Below are 16,823 nucleotides of genomic sequence, written 5' to 3'. Positions count from 1 at the left end.
CGACCCATTTCACCTTAACATTTCACGTAAAATCAAGGGCTGCGACTTTTTGTTCGTTTTGTGATGCACGGTCACATACATTAATACATAATACTTTAGTTAGAGTCAGATTTTTGGCGGTCATACCTCTTCTCGACAGAAAGACACAGTTTACACAGTTTTCTCCAATCTTTTCCAGGCATATCATGATATAACCTTCTACAGTTGTCAGTTCTTTGACCCAGCTTCATTGATGACTATCGAGGGTTCGTGTTCATATAGGCATGATTGGTTATAGTGATTATGAAGCACTATGAACAACCTGAAATTAAGGTTCAGTGTGTCCAAATGACTGCAAAATTTTGCTCAGTTTGTCTTGCTGAAGATTCCGATAATTCAATACTTTTTATTACGCATTCCAATTCCCACAGAAATTTCAAGAGGAACTATGAGAATCAAAGTAATTGTGGGGCTAGAGCAAATGACAAAACTGTCGGGCTAAGCAGAATATCATCACCGCATCCTGTAGTGAACGTTGAACATGTCTTTTCTTTTATCATCGAAGTGAACTTCAACACTGAAATCGATTTCCCCTCGTTTGTGTTTGTGCCTGCTTTTGTTTGATGTATTTTTTTTTTTGCTACGACTGTGTAATGGTCCAGATTGTCTCATTCTCCTATAAGCAGAATATATGTTAATATATGAATATATATATATGTATATATATGATATCAATTTTATTCTTCACTTTAACCAGGCACTGTAGGCACTGTCCCGATCGCGATCGGATGGAAAGATGAAAACACGCGTTTGCCGTGCATGTTTGAAGGAACACCGCAAGCTGTGTACTGGGCGAAGGAGAACATGACGAATCCAGGACAGACGCTCACCTTAGCTTCATTCTTTGAGCAGAAATTTACGAGCAAGATAGAAAGGTTCCACATGGACGAGGATTTCGGCCTCATAATTACCAATCTAGAAGTGCCAGATGAGGGTTACTACCAATGCCAAGTGGTGCTTCTAGATTTTAGTGATTTCTCAAATTCAACCTTTCTTACCGTGAATGGTGCGTTCAGAGTACAGTATAAAAGTGTTATTATAATCAAATTTATGATAAAGCGATATCATGCTAACACAATTAATCTGTTTGAAAAAAAGGAAAATGACTTCAGCAACTATTATATGACCCTCCTTGGCCAATCAATTTGACGCAATCTCTTGGTCTTTTTTTTTAAAACTCAAGCATAACCCTGGAGCCTGATGTACGTTCTTAGTACTTTCTGAATGTCTTTCCTGTAAAAAGTGCTCATTATGTTGAGACATGTCAGTGAAGGTCAAGACTGGTTTCACTGGTTGGTTATGAATATAATGAATCAATTATTGTAATCAGTAAACACAATCAAATCACTACTGGACTATCAAGGGATTATGCGACCATTTACAACGGTCAGTTGTGTTTGATCTTTGTTAATCAAAATGGGTGTTTTGATCTCAATAAAAGAAGGATAAATGGTTCACTATTTTAAAGCATTCGGCCGATGATGCAGATATCCTGTGCCTGAGTTGGTATGGTATGGTATGATATGGTACGGTTTATTAGATAAAAGATATTCTCGCTGCCAAGCGGCTGAATTGCAACATGTGCTCACAAAATAATAATACAATACACAGTGTCTGTGAATACAATACACAGTATCTGTGAACACAAATGAAGATCATATTCGTTTTAAAATGCTAAAACAAATACCTACACTAGTTTTATCTATTTCATGGGGGTTGAAACAATCACTATATCTAAGTGCGCATGGATATGTCAGGTGCGTAACTTGATACCAATTATGTCCACGCAAAACGAAATAGGTGTTGTTATTCTATTTCATTTAATATTCTAAAACTTTTTTTTTGTCGAATAAATCTCCTTAAGTTAAGTGCCCATGCCTGCCCAAGTGCACTCGGGACTAGTCTTCGATGAGTTTTATTGATATCGTCACGGTTGTGAGTTTTACTGGCTTTATTATTCTTAATGCTGTCTTCGTTAATGTAGTCTAAATAATTATTGCAATTCTCATTAAAATTACTCTCAGCCATGGCTAAGGAGCATATCATCGAACAATGTGTCGAAGAGGTTCATGGTTTGAGTCCTTGCACTATTCAAACGTCGAAGGAAGCCCCAACTTTTCATCTTGACTGTCGGCTCACGGGTTTCAAGCCAAACGTGTCGCTCGTGTGGAGCAAATCGGGTCGAGCACTGCCTCCAGTGAAGTCCAGCCAGCACACTTCTCCAGACGGGACTTTCGAGAGATTTGAGACAATAACTGTTACAGCCAGTCACGACACGGAACAAAACTTCACCTGTACGACATCAGGTCATTCCGTGAACGGAACCTCGTCAAAGGTTATCACTGTTTTACCTTTGAAAGGTGGGCAGTTAAGAAATATTTACTTCTATTAGTCACGTTAGTACTTAATAATGATTATACTAAGAATCTTTTCTTTATTGTACATTATACGATACATTATCATACTGTTAGTACAATACTGTACTATAAAATACTATGCAACAATACTTACATGCATATAACATGATTAATATAATTATATAAATATATGTGTAGGCCTATATATATGGTATACTTAATCACGTATATTGTATATATATCAACATAGACAAACATATCAATACATTATATGAATATGATATAACATTGTATGCTACATACGTGTGTGTTGGCAAGACTGTGCAATTGTTTATCAGGCTTATGTTTTCTTTTCCTTGTTTTTTTTTCCCTTGCACAGAGTGAGGTTAAAGACAACTGAATAATAGTTTTCTAAAAGGTAGTGTTGTCAATTCTATTTCTGACATTAAAAGTGCACTTCTGGTAAATAATGTTATCATTCAAAATCATAAAAACCATATTTTAGACACATGGATACTCGTTGTTCCAAAAGGGAATTTATCTATGTAACGTCATCTATCTGAATGTGATATTGGTTTAACCGTTTCTTGCTTAAGTTCGTTCAAATCTACAATTTTATATCATATCATAGCAACAAGATCACACCAGCTCATTGCATATAATTATAGGCTGACATTATAGTGCATCAACTGGCATTTGACTCTCTCGAAAGGATACAGAAATTAAGACATTTGAAAATAGTAATGTGACATTTGATTGTGTGAACAATGCATATGCTTTTCTGTGTGGAAAAAAAAAGAAAAAAATCTGTTTATGACTAATTACTTGTCCCCCCCCCCTCGAAAAAAGAAATAACAACTTTGCCTACGGTACAACAGAGGAAAACTATAAAGAAATGCAAATGCAGCGATCTAGATTGAAATGTGCCATTTCAGCAAAAGAAATACAAAATATGTATACATAATATATATATATATATATATATATATATATATTACATACATATGTTGAAGAAGAGAAGAAAAAACCCAGAAATTTAGCAATTTCAATTCTCAAACGGGATTATAATGGTTCTGCATGGGTTTAGAAATCATATAAATATCATAATTTATATTCGCAGTTAAAATATGTATATCATAATACGTTATCGGTTTTTCCACACATTATTTCTGTGTGTTGCTTACCTTTCAAATTGTAAATGCTCAGTTTACCTGTCCGTTTATGAGATTCCTTCCTCTTTCATGTACTTTAACCCTTCACTATACACAACGGGATTGGATATTGCTTTAATGGGGATTCTTCATCCTAAAAATTAAAAGTGCATTAATATCAATCCTTTATTGTGGTTTTTGTTACGTTTACAGAAGAAAAGGACAGTCCATCAGGTCAAAAAAGAATGGGGCTCGGAATCGGACTGACGTTGTTCATTCTGGTCCTAGTAATAATAGTACTCTTTCTGGTAACTGGAAAGCTTTTGCAGAAGTACAGACCAGAAATCATGCCTGAAGGTAAATAATTATGTCATATTTGAGAATATGCTATGTCAATTTGCTTGTTTCTTTTTTTTTAGTTTTCTTTTTTATACTTCATTGTGCTTTTGCCGATTTCGAGATTTCAGGTGAATTACTCTTAATTTCTTTGTAAAATAGGTGGTATGCATTTACCTGCATAATCATTTCTATTTTTTTTAATTGGCAGAATCCTTTTATTAATTTGTTATTTCTGTACAAAGTTCGGACCCTTTTTCACTGAGACCAATGTATCATTCTTCATAGTGTCTTTATCACATCCTTAAGAATAGCGCCGAGTAGTATAGTTGTCGTACAATATCTCGACTGTGACGTCATAAAGGCGTCATATCATCTGTATTCAAACAACTATTAAGCATCACAAATCGACGAAATTTTGTTTAAAAAAAAGATAAGTCATGGGTTAACTTCTGCGAGATTGTGGTCCGCACACGGGAAAATTAAAATGGTAAACACAAGCTCTTATCAAACCATATGCACGGCCTTGTTGAAGAACAGCCTGTGACTGAAACAAGTGACCGAGTGGAAATGAAATAAATGAATGAATGAATGAATGATTTAAGTTTCAATCCCCTGTCACATCGTAAACATAATAGAATGGCCTAGAACGGGGATCTTGTAAGACCTACAAAACGAGTCCATCGACCTCAAAACAGAGCCCCGTTTTATCAAAAGATATAATCGATTATAAATTTCTTTACCGCACATGCTGCTATAGACTAACCATGGAAATCAATGCAAATCAATTACCTAATATGTCTTTGCATGACTTTGAACTGTACTTATGATGTCATAATATTCTGTGCATTTTTATGTCAAAACGTGGGAAGTGTAACTTACTGCAACATTTGACTGTACATTTTGTACACTTAACGATGTTCATTATTTGAATTGTATCTTCGTGTATCTGGATTCAATTTCTCGCAATTTGATCAGATTAAGTTTCAAATTTTGAAGTATAATTGACGGCATTGTTGTAAGAATCCTTTATGAAACTTAAAGAGTGCATAGTCGACATCTGGCCAGAAAATACTCCTCTGTACAAGTCTGAGGGAAATCAATTATTTCAGACATCAAAGTATACCTATTCTTTAACCAAAATCAAATTAAAAAAGTATCGGTAGTCTCATGTTAAGACGTCATTTTTCTTATCTTATCTATGCCCAAAGTAGCATTACACTGTAGGAGCCTATACGAGCTGACACACTTTGCAAGAGACTGTTCCTTGAATGAGCTACGGTGCGGATGATGATATAGGGACTACTGGTCGATTCTTCATAGTGACTACTCCAATAGCATCATTTTGTCATAGATTTAATCTAAAGTATTTGATAACATAACTCTTGGTCAGTTACAGGGTGTTTTCTTGTCACAATGTATTTCATATGTGTAAGAGGGGTGTACTGATAAAGACAAAAAAAAACAAAAACAAAGGAAAACATACAAAAGTTTTGCGACGCATGTTATGATGGTTTCCAGAAACCATTAAACTTAAACCGGATTCCATTCAGATCTGTTAACATTGCCCATGGCTGTACTGAATATTCTCTGTTATACTATGTAGCCTCGAAATATTGCAAGATTGCACAGTCCCCAAGCGCTCCTAAAACAAACAAACAATCAAACAAACAAACAAACAAAAAACAAACAAACTAAAAGAATTTTGACTATTTCATATCGTGTTATTTCTCTTTCTCTACATTTCTGACAAACTGTATAGGATTGACATGGATTCCATGCTGGAAGAAGCCATCAGAGAAGGACATTCCACTCATAAAGCGGAGGGGTAATATGACATCATGTACCTTCTGTCCCCCCCCCCCCCCCCCCCCCCAAAAAAAAAAACAACAACACAAAACAAAAACAAAAACAAAAACAAAAACAAAAAACAAACAAACAAACAAACAAACAAAACCAAACAAACAAAACAAAACAAAACAAAAAAAACACACACACAAAACAACAACAACAAAAATAAACAAATACATAAAGTACGAGAACCTCGGGAATAATAACTCTAAAAATAATGTATCAATCCATGCATGGAACCATTACTTATTACCCACATCTTACAGCAAACACCATCCGATTTGCTTCAGCGGTTAAAGAAAAATGGGGATCATTGTAGAGTATGTCAGGAATCACTTCCCTCCGAGTTCTGCCCATTGTGTTCACACATTGATATGCAGTTCCAAGAGCTGCATCCAATTTGCTAAGCTTGGAAGAATCACAGACCAACATGCATGACATGCTTTACAATGATCCACATTTCTCTGTGAGCACTTGACCAAATTGAATGGGATATTCTGCAAAATAAAGGTGAGATGTTATATTTTGAGACCCTGAAATAACATTTGGACAGCTTAACAATATTGACAGTTATCAATGCGGAAATCCGATTGTATTTCTTATTTTTTTTTGGGGGGGGGGAGGGGGACATACTGTATATTGCACGAGGGCGTGTGTGGGCAATAGGCATGCTGTATTTTTCTCTTTATCTCAAGATTAAAATATCGAAACTAATTACTCCAGTCCAGGTGCTCATAGAATGTCTACAATAGCATCGTAATTAATCAGGTTTTCTGTTTAACTGCACTTTTTGTTTATTATTTTTAAGCTATCTAGTATGCATCATTGTAGTGTTAAGACAAGTATCTCAGCTTCCACGGAGTCTGGCAAAAATGTCGTAACGTGATTTTACATAAGATCGCAGAGAAGATCTCACAGCTTGTTAGATGTTTGTATACTCTTTAAAATGTACACAAGTCTGTGTTCGTGAAACTAATCTAATTAATACCAAGCCATCAAAGTTCATGTGCCTTTCTCTATTTCCAATGGATTTTATTTCAATCAAGTCAAATCGAAGAGAGTAGAGAGAGTAGAATATAAGCTGTCGTGAACGTGGTTGGTTTTGTCATATTATAATGTATTTACTTCCCGGTGTGTACATGATTGATACTATACACCAAATTACCAAACTGTTCTACTAATTTCCTATAATAGTACGTATCTTTTCAATAACTATTGCTTTCAGATCTGTGAGCTTTAATGTCTTGTAGACAAAGACGGACCACATAAATCCAGTAAGCTGTATTAGTCCTTTTTATGTTTATTTTTCTTTTTTACATAGAACGATTTCGAGAGGAGCTTCGAGAAAAAATTCGTAGCTACAAACCGGGAAGTGCCAGGGAAATCAACCTTGGCGACCTGAAGCTAGTCAACATCAATCTATTCGGGCAGATGAGCGCAGGAAAATCGGCCTTCATTAACTCTCTCTTCTTTGCTTTTAAAGGTAAGTCTTCATCAATTATTTGTGTTGTATGGAGCTGTCGTTGATGAATTCATGCACGATCATTCCTCTTCAATTCATAAGTACATTGTATTTATCATAAGGTAAGATGTTGAGATAATTCATGATATTGTATGGAAGAATAGTCCTGAGCATGCATATGTGTTACGTTTCCAGCGAAACATTGTTTTTCCAGCGAAAGATATTTCTACAACACATACCGTTAATCAATACACATTCCTCTTTGTGCAAAGCAATTCTCTCCGAACATTTCGAACTGATTTGTTTGTTATAAGCCTGCAAAAAAAAAAAAAATGTAAAGAGAGCCAAGCACCGGCGTAGCCAAGGGGGGGGGGGGGGGGGGGGGGGAGGGGGGAGGGGAGGAGATGGAGGCGGTCGTCCCCCCCCCCCTCAAAAAAAGAAATTGACCGGGGATTTGTAAGGCGGAAAAGAAGGAAAAATTGCTTGTATACTGTATGCAAGTGCATGAAGCGGATCTCCCTTTCAACCTTTTATCAAGTAAGATCATAATTTCTTCAATATTTCACTCAGAGTGTGTGCCAGGTCGGTGAATTTCAATTCTAAAATTGCAAAATCTCTATCGCTAGGGAAGGGGATACCCCCTCGCAAACCCGTTCTCTCTGTACCCCTTTCCATAGCCTTAATACACTTGTGAGGTTTACAAAAACATCTAAATAATTCTGAGTGCACAAGACTTATCACTTATATTACAAAACTCAAAAGTTCCCTCATGCAAAAGGGGTAGGCTCTATATGCCACCTTCCCAATTCTCGGTCCCCTCTATTAGACTTATAGACTTAGTACACTTTGGGGAATGACAGTTTCCGAATTTCACACAAAAAGTGTACTTAAGATTGCTTTATTTCAATTCTAAAAAGTAAAAGATCCGTCGAGTGGGAGGGGCATCCCCCTCCCACACCCCCTCTACCTCACTACAATAGACTTTGTACATACGCAGAGATGATTGCACACGTGGAATAAGAGCTAAATTCTGTGATTGAGCTATTAACACTTCCCTGAATAAACCCTAATTATTTTCATTATTTTTGTGTGAATGAGGGGGGGGGGGGAGAAAAAAGCACCAAAAAGCACCAAAAGTTTGCACCAGATCGCTTAATATCAGGCCTGAAAATGCAAAATCACCATCGTGTAGAAGGAAAGATACCCCTTATCTACACTCTCGTGTGCATGCTTTTTCTGTTTGATTGCTTAGTAGCGATTATGATATTCCTTGTAAATATTAATACAAGTAGTTTATTCAAATGATACAATTTTATAGGCAACTGTATTTTTCAATAGTAATCTACTTCAAAAAATACTATTAACTTAAACAAGTGGGACTGTTTCATGCAAAAACATGCATCAAATTGCACCTTTTACAACATCAAAAGGCAAAAAGTTCTGACCGTGGGGGGACACCACGCTCTCTCGCATACTAGCCGCCCCCTCCCCATCCAAGATCAAATCCTGGTTACGCCGATGAGGAGCCGTCAGTAATGCTTTCAACGCACCCGTCAAGGGGAATCACGCTTAAAAGTAAAAGACAAAAGGTTTTTACAGGCGAACTAAGAAATACATTTGCAGGTTCTAAGTACCCACGGATGTCGAATACTGATTATTTGACTAATGAGAAGAGAATTGTGGTTTGTATATAATTCATATGTGCTCATATATATGTATATAATCAAAAGCGCATCAGTTCGTGAGTCCCTTGAATACGTACAAACGATTTTTTTTTTTTTTTTTTGGTCCAACTTGAGCATTATCTACGTCACTTCACCAGAAATTTCATGTGAATAATATTTATCTCTGTTGTAAGAATTTAAAGGGCAATCGAGAATATGAATGATAATTGTTACTGGGACCAGGAAGAGAAACACCTTAGATATGGCTTACATGCAATAATGAAATACTTATGATTTTTTTTTTTTTTTTTGTGTGATGATGTTTCAGTGGTTATTGTATAGTCATGACCAACGGTCATTGCATCCACTCTCCTGGCCACATGCACGTTCATTGTATTGACTTTCTTTCCCTTTGGCCCATCATGCATTACGAATTTAGATAGATTGTTTCATGAACATACAGCTTTCTAAATTGTTATTTCTCTGTCTTCTTATGTTATTGTTTCACTACTTTCATTGTTAGCTAATTTTTCACCTAGTCCTACTTATATTTCCTTCATTATTCAAAGTTTGTTTGTTTCCGTTGTGGGTATGATTGTTAGCAATTAAAGGGTGTCAACAAGTGGCCGCAATTACCTGTTTCTTTGTCTTTCAAAAGAAGTCTGTTATTCCGATCACTAACTCGTCTAGAATATCTTGCTGACATATTAACCATCAATGTTTGTTGTTTGAACGTGCCTTTCCTACAGGAGGAATCTTTGACAATGTAGCAGCTGAAGGAACTGCTGAGAGCGGGGGAGGTCACACCAAACAGCGTGACCATCACCCGTTGACTGACTACATCACAGTGCAGGACAACCGGGGAATGCAGAACTTTGACTTAGATGAACTAGACCGGATTAAAGATGAAATCAGTAAGTTCTACGTCCAACGTCATATTCTTACTCAAGGGGAACACGAGGATGTAGATAGGAGGAGAAAGGGGAGCGATTAATGAAGTTATTTTTTCTCCCCTTTCCATCGTCATTTCTAGAATTAGTTTCCTTATCACGACATTAACATTGTTTTTAAACCACTGTCTATGATTCAGTTGTACTTAGTAATAAGATACTAGCAATCGAAGCGTTATATTTTTAGAGTTCATGTATGTCACACTGTGGATTATTAAAAAAAAAAGTTTTCATGCTTTTCAACCTTTTTACCATAGGTATCAGCTGATACTTTACCATTTGCCCTGCCGGGAGAATCAATTAAGGCATGTATAGGGCTTGTACCGTCTATGCAATTTTAAGACAATCCTCATGAGAGTAGATGCGTGCAATTAAGATGATGACTGGCGGGGGAGGGAATATAGCGAATGTTACACCCGAAGGGTTTGAAATGCTATTGAGGGAGGTTATAAGTCCTAAGACTAAGTCGAAGGACTTATATCCTCCCGCACAAAAGTCATCATCTGTTTATTATATGGGTTAGTCAAATACATCAACGTCAGTCACCAGCAAAACACACTCGATCGCTCGCGCAGAGCCAAATTCACTGTCCGCGGGTCCTTCTTTCATTTGTTACGTGAAAATGTTTTCCCATGGGAGAACATTACGAAATGTTCTGCCCATGGGCGAACATACTGAATGTGCCTCCATCACGTGACTGTGTTTAGCCAATCACTTACCGGTATTTGACTAACCCATTTGATATTACACGATGAACATACGTCATGTTAGCATGTATGCACATCATTTTCATCGTTGCGCCAGTTATTGCAGCACATATAGATAAGATGTTTGAACCAAACATTTGTATTAGTGGCTTTAATGATACCAACACGTATAGTCCATACTGATTTTTGTGTGTTTTTTTTTCAGATGGTTGCAGAAGCATGGACACGGAACATAAAATAGTGAAAGACAAGTCTAAAGAATGCCATGCCGCCATCTTAGTATACCACAAAACGTGAGTTAAACATCCCCTAGAAAGTAAAAGACGTAGATCCTACATGCATTTACATGTATTCGAAATGATTAGACAAAAATGGAGCATGTTAGATTTCACTCTATTTGTTATTTGGTATAAGTCTATAATATAATCTATATTATAGGCTTATGCGCTATTGTTATACCAAGCATACGAATTTTGAAACGACAATGTAAATTCGTGATGCACTCTATACCGGATCAATAAAAAAAGAATCCTAAGGCTGCTTCCTTTTGTGAAACCGAAGTCTGAACTAATCTTATCTATTAGTTGCTGCTATAGGTAGGACAGGATGACATAAATTGCTGTAAACTTTCAACTCGCGATAGGTTAAGTGTGTTTTCAGATAGTACGTACTTACGGAAATCCCCCAATATTTCAACGACATACTTACAGTTACAGTGAACAGCTGTCGAGGTTAAACATAACAATGAGCATGCGATATTCATAAGATTCAAATCGCAGAAAACGCACATTTCATTTAAAAAAAGTCGTGATGACTTTTACATCCGTGTTAGTTTGCCTCATATTCTATACAAATTATATATGCAATGTATGAGCAGAACATATTTGTAATAATTGCAAAAACGTAAATTAACAGTTGCATTTTTTAATTTCATTGATAAAGTAGCACATGCTTTAGATAATCACTCTTATTTGATCGGTCTCTTCCTGGACTTCTCCAAGGCCTTCGACACTATTAATCATAATATATTGCTTTATAAGTTGTCCCACTATGGTATACGTGGGAAGGCCTTGGAGTGGTTCAGGAGTTATCAAACTGATCGTAAACAATATGTTTCAATAAACAATTATAACTCTGATATGAGAGAATTAATTGATGGCGTGCCATAAGGCAGTATATTGGGGCCGTTGTTGTTTATTATTTATATTAATGATTTTTGTGCTTTCTCCCAAGTGTTATCATTCATACTTTTCGCCGATGACTCAAATGTGTGTGGTGTTTTTTTTTTTTTTTACATGAAGATCCAAATATCCTTGTGCACACAGTAAATTCGGAGTTGCAAAATTTACGTGATTGGATACAAGCTAATAAGCTGTCCCTGAATATTGATAAAACCAAGTATATGTTTTTAGCAACACTTTAGATAATTTGAATATGGATATTTATTTTGATGATACTGTTTTAGAAAGTGTTTCATATACAAAATTTCTTGGAATTACAGAAGATGATAAACTTTCTTGGAAATTTCATATAGATTATTTTTGTAAAATTATTTCACGCAATATAGGCGTCAATAATAGGTTTAAATTGTTTCTTCCCCAACACTCATTATTTATACTGTATTCGTCTTTGATATTACCTTATTTAAATTACGGATATTTAGCATGGGGAAACACGCATCAAACATTATTAGATAGGGTTTTATTGTTACAAAAGAAGGCACTTCGAATCATTTGTAATGCCACTCCTTGCTCTCATACGGCTTCTTTGTTTTTTTGAAAATAAGATTTTGAAAATTAAAGACTTGTTCTTATTTCCTTTAGGACAATTTATGTATAGTTATAATAACAACTGTCTTCCGCTTATATTTGATTCTATGTTTCCTCGTAACCTGACATATCATAGTTACCCAACAAGACAGTCTAATGAATTTCATATGCCCCTGCTTAGAACTGTGTTAGCTCAGCAGACATTTATTTATACAGGTCCAAGATTCTGGAACTCCCTTAGTCCAGACATAAAAAAATGCTCCTTCTTTGTATTCGTTTAAAAAAAAAAGCTTGAAATTATTCATTCTTTTTATCATACCGGCAAGAATGCAGGAGAGCTGACATTAAAGAAGGAGAGACTAGACACAATGGTATATATGGTGGAATAACCTCTGAGGAGGACTTGTGTTTGACAGATTATTTTTCTCTAATAAAACACACACACACACAAACACACACACACATATAATATACATATATATATATATATATATACATATACATATGCATATATACATATACATATACTTAATGGCTATATAGAAATGGTGACTTTATTGACATGATTAAGCGAACATAGTTTGGTTGTTATAAGATTTCGATAAAAATGATTTTGATTTATTTCTCTGTCATGAAGAGTTAGTTATTCGTACATTGTGTCATAAATAAAAAAAAATCTTGCTTTCATTTGCAGGGAGATTGGCGAGCATGAAGCTAACAAATTCATCCACCACTTCTTCCAAGAGGTGAAGAAAATTCATGGTACGTTTATTTTGTTCTTTCTATTTTTAGATACAATATAAACATTGAAGTCAAATAATCTGTATCTTGTTGAGCTGTGGTGACGAGACACAGCTACTTCGATGAATAAAGATCGTATACTCGTGAAATTTGAATAATTAGGCGCTTCAGTCATATATATGGCGACAAATTTGGAACATACAAAGATAATGATCAGATGGATGGAGTGCCAAACTCTCAAATCATTGTGCAACTATGACTCAGAGACTTTTTCATCTCTTTTCATCCCACACTTTATCTCACATTAGTCAACGCAAACACATACACAAAATACACGTTCATATAAATGTATTTTATGCATAAAGGCACACATGTATTCTATATAATTTAAGATTTATTCATGCTGTATGTGTGTGTGTGTGTGTGTGTGTGTGTATGTGACGTTCCTATTTATTCATTCATTTTTTCATTTACAATTGTTATTAAATAAAAAAAAACCTCTTTGCCAAGAAAAGTTGGCAAGTGGTTGTTGTTGTGTGTGTATGATATTAAAGTTGGTGTGTGCTTTACGAGTAGACCTTCCATTTCGACTTATCTTTTGAAGCTTCCCTTTTGATATGCAGGCGTCACACTGTCCCGAAGTTGAGCAAAGATGGAAAGAGATAGTTTTTGAGGCTATTGATTAAAGATCGTACTTACTTTTACTTTGGATCACTTTGCGCGATATCAAAAATTTGCTTGCTTCAATTTCGGGACATTACGCAATCTCCACTCAAGATGTCTCTTGAATTTCCCCGCAGCGTCTTCACCACTGCTCGTCGTAACTCACAGGGATGAATACCCAAACCCCAGGAATGTAGTCCAGAGTGTCAAACACTTCGTCGGCGACGAAAAAAGAATCCTTTTGTTGGCAAATTATAGAGAGGATAGTCACGAGGAGGACGTCGAGAAGGACATCGAGCTGCTGCAGTTTCTGTGGACGACTTTGAAGACTTGCGATCAGAATGCCTACAATCTAGCTATTAAGAACGAGGAGATTATTATCGAGAAGCCCAAGTCAAAACGTTCCCCCTCTCCGCCTCGCCCCGCACGAGTAGAAGAATCTAAATCAAAAGATGACAGCTGGTGCAGTGTAATGTAATCCAACATTTCATGCCTGTCTTTTATTGTCAACCCAGTCCTGATAACTTTGTCTACCATGAAAATGTAGGAAAATATGTTGTGGTCCGAAGGGAGCATCGTGTTGTTTAGTATGGCAAGATGGCAATTCTCACTGATTGTAAGAACCCCGCTAAATGAAGAGTGAAAGGGGTTATAGACAATCATGATTGGTTTGGATGCTGTTTATTATGTCAGTGGTTAATTCAGTCATATTTTGGGGACTTCAGTTGTTAGTTGTCCCAGTGCATTTTTGTAATCATTTGTTTTATATATTCGAGAAGCCCTACCCATTTAGAACGACATGTTATACCTCTTTTATAACCGATTAGGTCTGTGTGATAGTGAAGTCGGGTATGATGGATGGTCTACATCTTGCCAGTTTGGAGTAGATTTTAGCAATTTTCAAGTCCAGTTACAGCAAACAGTGTTTTCGTCTGGAGGTACAGACATAAGATTAGGTACCCATGTGTGTGTGTGTGTAGAGGGGGGGGGGGGGGGGTGATACTTAACCGAAATAAAAGAAAATAAAGTTCCTAAATGGGCAAATGAGGGTAGAAAGGGGAGCATAAGAATGATTTTCCGTTGAATGATATTAATGTCGAGGTTTATTACCCAATGGACATGATGGATAAAAAGACAGTGCCAAGTACAGTAGGACCTCCAATATCCGGCCACGATGGGACCGGCAGCAGGCATCCGCGATAATCGATTTGACCGGATACGAGATATATGCTCAACACAGCACTTTCCAGCATATTGTGCTATTACTGATATTATTTACCAATTCACTAATATTACAATTATCTGCATGTTTCATATCTAATCAATTGATACTAAAATGAAACGAAATATGAGTAAGATATCCCTTCACGTATAATGTTTCTATGATTGATATTGACCAATAATGGGATCGACAGTTATGCTGTAACCACCATGCGCACTCAGTGCCAGTGACAAGCGCGGCATAAAGTCTTTGACATCGTCTCACGAGCTGGTTTTAAAAGTTACAGTCTGCTGCAATGATTGGAAGATGTCCCGCCGTGTATTCGCACGATAATGGTTGAACTTGTGTTCGTTTTCAGTGTTACTGGCACTAATAATGCAACAAAATATAACAAGATATGTAAGCCAGTCGACGTCCGGATAACATAGAATCCGATCAATCAATGGCCGGATAATCGAGGTCCCACTGTCCGACAAGTCTACGACCTCGTGATCCTATCCTCGATGTACGTCGCAGACATTAAAGGTCCTGTTTACCTTTGGGATTACTGATTTAAAAATGTTCAGGATATCACATTTTATACATATATGTGTAGGTCAGTTGTATCACAAAACATCCTACCTTATAAACATTTTGTAATAAAGCGTAAAATATAAGGAGATATCACTGTTTTTCTCAGTAAACCATAACTGTAGACGGTTTAGTCTGGAAACATTTTTATTATAACTATTGTTCACATTTTGTATCTTAAACGATACTTAACATGGATTATACTGATTCAAATTTTTACATTGGTTGTTTCTATCCCTATCTCACATTTTAGAACTATTTTGAAGCACTAATGCTGGGTTTTTGTTTCATCCGCAAATGGTAAATTATGCCTTTAAAGTAGATGATAGACGTCTCTAGACGATGAGAACAATGAGTGCCACGCCGTGACATATTAGGAAGTATTCGAAAGCACGACGCGGCCGGGAGTTGAGCGTGCCGTTAGCAAAATTTGCTTCTGCGCATGATCTATGCCGACAAACGTCCCGTCCTGGGGAAAACGAGTACGGTATCGGCCAAAATAGCGTTCGGTCCCGATGCTGGGCAGCGAGTGAACCAGCCAGCCAGCTAGCCAGCAGCAATCATAAAAATAATCAGCGATCTTGTCCATACGCCTCCATCCTGTACAGGAAAGCGAAACTGTTTACCCATGGGGACAGGAGTCCGAGTACGGGGACTGTCACAGCTGATGGCTTCTGCGTACTCTCGGTCTTCCCGTCGTGTAGCGGAAACTCCCTATTCGCCAACAAGAGGAATTTTGTGTGCCACGAATTTGCAATGAACTGTTATCGGATGATTTTCCTCCCAGCCAACCAAATTCGTAGGGCCAATTGCCTTATTGCGTGAGTTATTGTGGTAAGAACTGCAGGGTAAATACAAACGGTTTTCAGTTTAGCAGAGTAGAATCTCAGACAGGAGAATGAGTAGCGGCATGGGACACCTCGCCACAGCACGTTAAAAGTAATTAGGGGCTGACCTCATTCAATTATTGCTTTATTCATCGAATGCAAGTACATTGTATATTTGGCGTTAATTTCACTTTTATGTGGCAAGCTACGTATAGTACACATGGGTTGACAATAATGTTTTACGACAGACTGACAGAGGCTGGCGTTCCGTGCGTGGGAGACCAGAGCTGAGGCGAAGGGTCCCCTCTGGGTGTGTGGCTGTAACTATACAGTGCGTTAGAGAGTTTCTAGTCTATGTATTGTGTATTTTGTTTTCTTATGTTTCGCTAATCGTGTATTTTGTACCGTTTCCGATTACCGTAAACTAAAAAAAAAAGTTAATGAAAAATATGTTTAAACTAAATTGGGAAATCGTTATTGCCATATTTCATTATTTTTGTTGGTGTGAATTATA

The 16,823-nt window shown here is 36.8% G+C and overlaps 1 protein-coding gene across 1 annotated transcript; it reads left to right on the top strand.

Moving 5' to 3' along the window:
- The first annotated feature begins 764 nt into the window (after nt 1–764).
- On the top strand, nt 765–14,627 carry LOC139736293 (uncharacterized). The gene is made up of 9 exons (XM_071647023.1): nt 765–1,045; nt 2,064–2,399; nt 3,761–3,904; nt 5,646–5,711; nt 7,056–7,217; nt 9,610–9,774; nt 10,723–10,810; nt 12,981–13,048; nt 13,828–14,627. The coding sequence occupies exons 1-9, from the start codon at nt 799–801 to the stop codon at nt 14,166–14,168; spliced, it is 1,617 nt and encodes a 538-aa protein (XP_071503124.1). The 5' UTR covers nt 765–798; the 3' UTR covers nt 14,169–14,627.
- Nucleotides 14,628–16,823: the final 2,196 nt, after the last annotated feature.

Source organism: Diadema antillarum, unplaced genomic scaffold (assembly GCF_040938485.1).
Source record: "Diadema antillarum isolate AM-2024a unplaced genomic scaffold, OU_Dant_1.0 seq00000635_RagTag, whole genome shotgun sequence".
NCBI classification, from domain to species: domain Eukaryota; kingdom Metazoa; phylum Echinodermata; class Echinoidea; order Diadematoida; family Diadematidae; genus Diadema; species Diadema antillarum.
The sequence above is the reverse complement of the archived record's forward strand: the minus strand, read 5'-3'. Positions and strand labels throughout refer to the sequence as shown.